The sequence below is a fragment of the Protopterus annectens genome, chromosome 12.part0 (assembly GCF_019279795.1).
Source record: "Protopterus annectens isolate FY-2018-M chromosome 12.part0, PAN1.0, whole genome shotgun sequence".
In the NCBI taxonomy this organism is placed as follows: Eukaryota; Metazoa; Chordata; order Ceratodontiformes; family Protopteridae; genus Protopterus; species Protopterus annectens.
Genome location: NC_056746.1, coordinates 992117094 through 992127184, shown reverse-complemented (window position 1 = coordinate 992127184; position 10091 = coordinate 992117094). Strand labels below are relative to the sequence as shown.

Below are 10091 nucleotides of genomic sequence, written 5' to 3'. Positions count from 1 at the left end.
GCTGGGAATGTGTGATGAAGGGCACATAGTCCTAAGAGGGATAAGGGTAAGGACATTGACTGTGCCATTGTGGAGGCTGGGTAATACATCAATGCAATTCCATTGGATATCTGTCCTTTAGACACTACCAAGAGACCACAGGAGAGGGGGGAATGGGATAGGGCACAAAATGAAAAAAAAAATCCCCTAATAGGTGAGACGGCCAGGAAGCATGCTGACCACAGCCTACATGAATGAAATCTGGAGGTGATAAAGAAAAAGGTTGGTAATCCCAAGCAATGGATGTGAGGTGCTGGCATAGGGTGCCTTTGGATGACACAAAAGGGAAAGAAAAAAAGCCTAAGGTCTCATCATAAAATTACCGTTATGGTGGGTACTACCCTGCATATTTATCCTACTGGCATGGAGAATGGGAATGACAGTCTCCATAACTTTTTGCCTGTGCCTTAAAACAAGGCTGGTGAAACAGAAGATGGTGAGATTGATTACTTTATGGCGGTTCAATTTGGTTACAAAATGCAAACTTTTCTGTGCATACTTGTTTTTGTTGTGCCTTCACAAACATTCTGATATGGGAGGAGGGGCAGCTCCCAGCATTAGGAGCTGTGGTACTCTGCTGGCTGTATCAGTGTCTCGATTGAGCTAATACCACTAACAGTGACACACAGCATCCTTCACAGAAAATGGATTCTTTCACAGTTGTACCACCATAAATCTTACTTTGAGATAATTAGCAGTTGTACAGCATGCCATTAAATAAACTGAAGCATTCTACTTGTCCTAATTAGGTTCTTTGTTTCAATGCCAGGGAAATCCGTTACATTCACTGTTCTCTACCCCATTACTATGTACCCCCCTTGGTCTCAATTTGATTGTAATCCTTTTTCCATGCATTAAAACATACATAGCCTGTGCCATTGGCAAAAAGGGTTAAAATCCTGGTTACATTTAACAGCTTCAACACTTTATGAAGCAGGTAGTAAAGATGGCCATGCCCATCCGGGGGTGGGGGCATCCTCTTGCACACACCACTGCACTTGAATCCTTGTGGAGGCTGCAGGCTTGAAAGAAGTGTTGTGCTGTAGGAGAGAAGGACTTTGGATGAGGTACATGTGGAGGTTTGGCTGAGACATCATGGTGTCCACTGGATGTCATCCCTTAGAGATGGGCAAGACTGCACATGGGATGGAGGATTAGGTAAAACATTCTCCGGCAGTACTGTGATGCCACCCCAGGTTCCTTGCTTTCCTCAGTAGTCCCAGACATGGCTCAGCAGATGGAAAAAGGACTTAGGAGCAGTCAATGTTCAGCTTTGGGGAATCAAAAGAGAATAAATAATAATAATAGTATTAATAATATTAATGATTATAATGATGATAATAAAAACGGCATCCAGAATTTCCAGTGAATTACTTGCCCTTTAACACAAAATAATGCAAACCAGTAGGTTCTGTCTGGCCCACTGTGACCTTTCCTCTGCCTCTCAGTAGCATGTCAGGAGGGGATATAACACAATAAGTGAATTCTCTGAATGGCTACTGTATATCTGCTTAAAAATGTTATCAAAAACAGCAAAACAATCAGGGTACCTAATTATAGATTCATAGGTAAATAGCAGGCTATCAGTCTGCAGACTATTACAAGCCTAGCCTATAATCAGAATCAACTCTGGACCTTGAATCTGCAAGGTAAAGACCTTAATCATTATTGCTAACCCCCCCCCCCCAAGTAGAGCACTGTGACCATGGTATATTGTACAGATCTACACTAGCTGGCAGAACAGTTGGCAGAGAAGGTAATGTGTGAGTGTAGCATCCCCTTTTTGCTGCCTTTCTCCGGTGACAGTGTGTGTATAATGAACAAGGTGTGATCCAGAAGACTAATGTTTCTTTTCATTCTGTTGCTCCCCACTTCAACTGATGTGGAAAACCCTCTTGACAGAGCTGCAAACTTCCAACATCGTCCTACAACATTAACTTTCTAGGTACGTGTCAGCATCCCTTACTAATACTATATTTTGCAAAATGTCAAGACTGTACCAGAAACTGAATTTGAATCTTGTAAGCCTCCATTTCCTTACTGGAAGATTTATCACCTTTCCTAAGATGCTTATTTTCTTCTGTTGCACCTGAAAGTATGATTCCATCTGGTATGAACTTCAAGCGTATACCGTTCTTCCTTTCCTTTAAAAGGCACATGAGGACCACCAGACTGTAGATTTACACTGCATTTAAGCTGGTACACTGTGAGCTAACACGTGAGACTTAATTTTGACATACTTATGAATGAAACTGCCCAGACATTAGTGGTATTAGGTTCAGAATATCTAATTATATTAGTAATAATAAGAAATAATATTTATAAGAACACCCTTTAAAATAATGTAAATTGATTTAAGGGTACAGCATCTGTTTTCTGAAGGTAGACATGCATCATTCATTGGGTGAACACTTTGCTGTTTCAAGCACATTTATGAACTGTAAGTGCTTTGACTAACTTAGTATGTACTGCAGCCTGGGCTTTATTTTAGTAGACAATTATTTACTGTCATCGTGATTGATGCTAATTGCTAACTGTAAGTTACAACAAGATACTATCTTGCATATCTGCTGTCGGATAAAGCAGTATCTAAATAGTGAACAATTTTTCAGGAGTTAATGCATTTGCTTATTGCTCCAAATGTAAATACTGCAAATTAAAAAGCATTAAAAAAACATGATCAGCATAAAAGTACAGAACCTGAGTAAACAGCATAATATAGTAGATCTAAATGTTTCTGAATAACACTATAAAGGTTTGTTAGTGGAGTGCATTTAACTCACATTACATTTCATTCCTCTTTACTGAAGAAGCAATGAGGAGATAGGAAGACTTTTTCATGTAAGACTACATAACTGCATTCACGCGTTTGCATTCATTGTCTAGGAATGATTTACAAGTATTCATAAGTTTTATAGGACAGCCTGTACTTTCCTCAGTCACAAGCTGAGCAGATATGTGATTTGCTTGCATACTGCACTGTATTCTGCGCTACAATGATGGCTACTATGGTATTTCACGTGCCTGCATCACATCTTCCAAGATTAATGTCATCATTATGATGTAACACAAAGAAGCTCCCATTCGAGGCTGGTGTCTTGCACATAGTTGCATCTTTTGTCGTAATAATCCATAAAAAATATGTAAAGCATGGTATGCCACAATATGAAAACAGCCTGAAAAGAATGCTTACAAAAAGCTGTGATAAAAATGCAGTATATCATGTTTGTTTAAAGTTCAGAACTCACACAAGCTGTGAGACTTGTATTGTCTGTCAGGCGTCTGGAATGTTAGCGTTTGAAAATTCATCCTTGCTTTCAGTATTAAAGACATCTCAGAAACCACAAGCAGGTGTATTATTGGTTTAAATGTTGTGTGTGGTACATCTGACTTTGGATCCATTTGATGTTTCCAGCTTTGAATGCTTTATCATTTAGTGTCAGCACTATTCAGTATGACACTGCTTGATGTAAACCTTTAGCAAGTTAAAAAAATAAAATAAACGTGGCGTGGTAGGCTCACATAATACTTTTTCCCCCCTCTGGGCACATTTTGATTTTTAGTACACAAAAACACAGGAGTTCCAAACACAACAACCGTTTAATAAAATGAACAGCAAGGTAAGCGCTTTCACGGATATTAATCCGCTTCTTCAGACCAACAAAATGTGCAATAAGCAGACAGATCATTTAAATACAAAACAACCAATCAGAAGAAGAGTACAATTAACACATTCAGGTCTGTGTAAAAAAATATATAGATCTAAAATATGATCAACCAGTGCTCACATGACAACATATAAATGATAAAACATATTTAAAACAACTAAACATAATAAAACAAAATCTAACTATGTTTCAAGGCTCTGGCTTTAAGGAAGGGTTTCAAGGAAACCTTACTGTTAAGACCAGGGGCTCTGTCCGCTTGAAGCTTTAGAATCCATTTTTGTTCTATTGATTCTGTTTTATTTTTAAGGTCACCACCTCTGATGTTAGCATGCAAAACTTCCAGGAAAAACAACACTTTTGAGTCCTTTAATATGGTATCACATTTATCTAGAATCATGTGGAGATTCTTCTCTACAAATATTGACAATTGTTCGGTTAGCCAGCCTCTGCTAGATACAATGGGTCTCATTGGGGCTTTATACAAATTCTTGTGTATCTTGGGAAGACCATAGAGTATAGGAATCACAGGATCATCAACTTTAAAGTATTCAAATAAGGGTTCAGATATACATCCAGTTATCAGTAAATCAAAAACTAAAAACTGTACTTTATCTACAATACCTTTAAGTGCAGCATGTGTTATAGGAGTGTAGGTGTCTGTATCTTCTAATAAATCAAGCATACACTTAATGTAAACATACTTGTCGAGCACAACAATACTTCCCTCCTTGTCAGCTGGTCTAATGTATCCACTAGTATATATAGGAAGAGTGTTAGAAGGAACAGTATCTTACATACTTTATGTTATTCCTATTATATAGGTACGACAAGTAGAGTTTTTAAAGATAGGATTCTTGAGCATTTGAGAGATATCAGGAATATAAACAGACCAGTGCTTTAGCCATGCATGCTGCTAATGAAGGTTCTAATCACAAGTTTAAGTTTTTTGCCCTGGAAGTTTTGCATGCTAACATCAGAGGTGGTGACCTTAAAAATAAAACAGAATCAATAGAACAAAAATGGATTCTAAAGCTTCAATCGGACAGAGCCCCTGGTCTTAACAGTAAGGTTTCCTTGAAACTTTTCCTTAAAGCCAGAGCCTTGAAACATCATTAGATTTTATGTTTTTATTATGTTTAGTTGTTTTAAATGTGTTTTATCATTTATATGTTGTCATGTGAGCACTGGTTGATCATATTTTAGATCTATATATTTTTTTACACAGACCTGAATGTGTTAATTGTACTCTTCTTCTGATTGGTTGTTTTGTATTTAAATGATCTGTCTGCTTATTACACGTTTTGTTGGTCTGAAGAAGCGGATTAATATCCGTGAAAGCGCTTACCTTGCTGTTCATTTTATTAAACGGTTGCTGAGTTTGGGACCCCTGTGTTTTTGTCTCCTAAACTCAGCTTTGCTCTGGTGGGTTCCTTCATCATTTGTGAGGCACTTCTAGTTTCGTTGGACACATTTTGATTTTTAATCTGAGTTGCATTCTGGTATCCTGAAAATGAAACGCATCATTCTTTCTCATACTCTTCCTTCAAATTTTTAATAAGCTCTTCTTTTTCCTTATTGGGTAGAAAACTGGAACGAGCTGCATTGAGGTTCTGGAAACAAAACAAAACAGTGTGTCAAAAATTCCATTCATACTAAACTTTTTGGAGACTTCGAGCATTTGATTTCTTACTGACACTTCATATATATCACGGGCCTACACTATACTTAGCTTATAGTCTGCAGTACAGTACTTTGTCACAGATACTTCTAACTTCACCAATCGGATGGGGTGGGGGTGCTGAAGCAACACTACACTGTCCATACAAATCAAAAAAGATACAGTTGGGGAGGGCCTGCTACAGATAAGCAAGTAAACTGAAGTCGAGAGTACAGCAGGTAGTGATGTTAAATGCAGTGACATATATACACACATTCAAAAGTGTACCTCAGATCTTATGGACTGCAGAGAACTGGGTTACTAATCTGTTGGAGTGAGTGAATGCTTAGATCACAACGTGCTAACTGTGGCAGTCCAAGCATGATTAAACACAAAACAACACAACCCCCATCACAGTGTTTTTCCATCAGGATTTCTGCAGTATTTCTGCTTTGTTTTAGCTGAGAGTGCATCATTAACTCAAGACCCTTGGGCTGATTGGCCAGATGCTGTCTGTATTTTTGTATAACATAAAACTAGTCAGCTTGAACAAAGAATATACCCTGATGTTTTACTTCTACTAGCCATTTAGTAAAGCTTAAGTAAACAGCTGGAGCTGAAGTACATTCTAGCAAGTCGGCCTGTGTGAATGCTTATGTACTTAACTAATCTTGTCAGTTTTGCCAGTGGCTACATTTTTTTTATCTGTAACTTCACCAAGTTACTGTGCAGTTATTCCCTTCCTAACATTCTGCTTAATTTGTCAAGTGCTATTCCAGTCCATCATCAGCAATGCCTCATGCCTTCCATAGCATTCACATATGAGGAAAAGAAAGTAAACCTTTATACAGGCAAACCAGAATTACTAGTTGTACTACAAGCAAACTTACCACGGTTTTAAAGTCATTTTCTGTGAATCCCATGAACCACTTTGCTAATCTGTAGTCTGTTTCCAGGGTAGATTTTAAAATGAAAGGATCATCTGTACTCAGTGAGATGTTTGCATTGTCTTTCTTAAACCTGTGTAGGAAGAAAAAAGGACTATTAAATAAGCACAGAGGACTACAAATTAATCTCCTCATAAATTAATGAATTTCTGCTAATGCTGGATTATAACTTTATGCGAGCAAGACTGAAGCAGCAAAAAAACTGTTTCAGTGTGCAACATGTTTGTTGCTGTGTTAACACCCAGCTGACAACTGATACAATAGATATGATATGTTATATGCAGTATGATTGCTAGAATTTGGAATGTTTATTGGTGAGCATATACCCTGTTAGTAAATGATGCATTGTACAGTATGTTTCCTGCTTGGCCTTCATGTATACTGCAGATAACTGTTAAGATATGCTGAAACAGCAATACTTTGCAAGAAACTGGAAGAAAGTAAGGATCCAAGATGACTGGAAATACAGACTTTAATAAATAAGTAAATGCATTATTTTTTCACAAAGTAAACACTGACACTATCAAACTGATCACATTCTGAAGGTTATCTTAAAAAAAAGGAAATAAGAAATGGTTACTGTTTTTTAGGTAACTATTCCTTTAAGTATCATTTAGTTTTAGAATGTGATCAAGTGATTTTTAAATGCTTTATGAAGTTTGAAAATCAGCCTGATGAAGTCTCAGTGTTTATTTTGTAAAGAGATGTTTGAATTAAGATAATGCGCAACTGTGTCAGACTAAGGCTGCAGAGATGTTTGATTACTTAACTAAAATACCCAAGGGGGTTGCTTTCTATGTGCATCAGCCAGTTTCTGGCTTCTGAGAATTTGACCCAAAAGTTCACAATCTAGGCAGGAATACAGGGCTGGATCCATGTGGAAACATCAAAAAACAGCAGTTTGTTCACTGATGGATGGAAGGCAGTGGCTGACTGAAGGTAAAACCATCATGGTAGCAATCAGCCAATAGATACTAAGGTAGTATGAGTGATGAGGTCAGTAACTAGTCCCACACTGGGCACCGAGACAGCAAATGCAATTAGTTAATTTAATTAATTTATTTATTTATTGATTTGTCTTTGTTGACTGGGATAGTCTGAATGGGCAAAGCCTATTTCAGTGGTGGCCCGTGGAAAATGCTCCATGTAATCACATTCTACAGATCATATATATAACAAACAAGAGAGGACCACTGCGATAAGTCTACAGATCACAAGTGCCATATTTTATATATACGTACAATTTACATTGACATATTTAGTTGTCAACGGTGATTAAATTATCACCTGATGGGTACTGAAGCAACATGGCCAATTAAGTTGGTGGGTGCTCTACTGCCCATCTATATAAACAGCAGAGCAGCACAGAAGAAGAATTCTAATTTTAAATACTAGAACCAAGTAGGTAGAAGTGATAATGGGAGGGAAGGGGAACATGTATTTTGTGTGCAATTGATGAGCCTCAACTAATTCACTTAAGTTCACCTTACTACCTAGCAGCATAATTACAATACATACCAAAAATACAACAAAACCCTCCCTGTTAAAAATCTATTCCTTTATTTTCTATTTTTTATTCGCTGCTTCTCCTCATAAAACACACACACAAAATCTACTTACTAAGATGATACTGCTACTGCTACTTATGGTATTGCCTACCTTTCACTAGCTCATGTTACCTCCTCTTTTAAGCTACCTAATATATCCCAATCCAACTTTAGAATTTCTCTATCCTTCTTTACAATACAAACCATCCACATCTTCAAAAACTTTACTGTTATGCAGAAAATTCCACCAAACAAACGAAGCCTAGGCCCAAAATTCAAATGTAAATGGCCCAACTTACACTCCCTTATGCTCCACCATCTACATTTAGGTGGCAACATGCATCCAAACACAAGCCCATCAAACCTAACTATACTACCAGCCCACATGTAAAAAAATACTTCTGGCTTACACCTATGTGCCACAAACCTCTGAAGCATTTGACTATTTAACTCCACATTCAGGAATATACTAAATAGTCATGCTCCCATTAGATGTCAAAGAATTAAAACCAACCCCGCACCCTGACAGTATAAAGATACTAAATAATTAATAAAAAAAAGGGATAATGCATAGAAAGCATGGAGGAAATGCAGTACTATATTCAGTCTTCAGTTATGCAAAGAACTAAGAAATGCTACCAAAAAAAAAAAAAATCAGAACTGAAGAAAAGTACTAGCATACTAGGCTATAAATTGAAAACCAAATTAACCCTAAAGCTTTCCGGTGAGCCATAAATCATCTCCTAAATCTAGGTCAATCATTACAGCCCACCTAATGTTTAACTAAACACATAGTATTGCTAACCAATTCAGTACTCATTTTATATAGTTTCCTCCTCATTAGAACCCACGCAACCCCCCCTACCCCCCATAAAACCACATGAACCTATGAACCTATGAGTAGCCAAAGATCTTTACCTTCCAACCATTACCTACTGCTATGATCAATAAGCTACTTCTTAAAACCAAATCTACCACCCTGGCTCCAGATAAAATACCAGCTGAATATATTAAAGTAGCACAGAAGCCTTATCCTACCCATGTCAATCCTAACAAACATGTGAATTATGGAAGGGTATGTTCTCTCACTTTGGAAAAAATCACATATCTTACCTCGGCACAAAAGAGGAAAATCCAGTGTAATTTCTAGCTACAGGCCTATAACCAATTTATCCCCTCTGTCAAAGATACCACAAAAGTGTAATTACAAACCACTCCTCAACTTTATTACAGATGACAACAACCTTCTCATCTCAAACCAGCATGGCTTCCCCCCACAACACAACAATTCAACTGTATTTCTATACTTTATCACTAGTCAACCAGCGTAGGAATAATGAAACTGAGTTTCAGCGATATTCCTGAATCTGTCCAAGGAATTTGATACTGTATTCCATCTGAAACTGTTATTAGGCCTGGTCTAATTATCATTATCCTGGTTTCACTGCTACCTCTCCAACAGGATGCAGGCAGTCAAATGGGAAAACCACATCTTCACCTTTCTATATGTAACAACTAATTGTGCATGTATCATACGTACACACGAGTCTATGTAAATAATCTAGAAAAACTACAAAATCTAACACAGGAATACCTTACCTCCATTGAGGCATGGCTTACAGATTCAAAATTACTACTAAATGAAAAAAAAATGATTCTATTCACCCCAAGGCAACTAGCTCCCCACAAAGAGCAATTTACCTTCACTTCCTCCAATAATACTGCAATAGAACTAGTAACAACACCCTGCTATTAGGTGTCACCATTGATAACTGTATGAAATTCAACTACAACATAAAACAGGTAATAAATGCACGAAAAACTAGGGGTCCTCTACAAGACCAAACCATACTTAACAAAGCCAGAACAACCACAGCATCTTATTTCCTTCTCCATGCCCTTCTTTATACCTCCCTCATAATTATTAACCTGCATTCTACCTCACCCTACTCACTAGACCAGTGTTACAAGATAACCAAATTCTCCTCAAACCACAGTAAACCACAGCTACTGAACTAACCTGTATACCTTTAGAACAACTTCAGTGGCTTGAGCTAGGACACTACCCAACTCACTCACAATTAGTGACTACACACAAACTCCTATACCACCCTGAAAAGTGTCCAAACCTAAGCAACAAGCTCTAGCAGTATAACCCTACCAGACCACTGCTCTCTACTGACAAGTTTTTGCTGACTAAGTAAGCCCAAGAATTCTGCTGGAGACATGCCAT

The 10091-nt window shown here is 37.6% G+C and overlaps 1 protein-coding gene across 1 annotated transcript in view; it reads right to left on the bottom strand.

Annotated features, from left to right (window-relative positions):
• Nucleotides 1–5049: 5049 nt before the first annotated feature.
• Nucleotides 5050–10091, bottom strand: part of ADA (adenosine deaminase) — a 758716-nt gene continuing 753674 nt past the window's right edge. The window contains exons 10-11 of the mRNA XM_044090009.1: nucleotides 6255–6384; nucleotides 5050–5317 (exon numbers count right to left, since the gene is read on the bottom strand). Coding sequence (XP_043945944.1) covers nucleotides 5228–5317; nucleotides 6255–6384 — 220 coding nt within the window. The 3' untranslated portion in view covers nucleotides 5050–5227. The remainder of the gene's footprint in view (nucleotides 5318–6254; nucleotides 6385–10091) is intronic.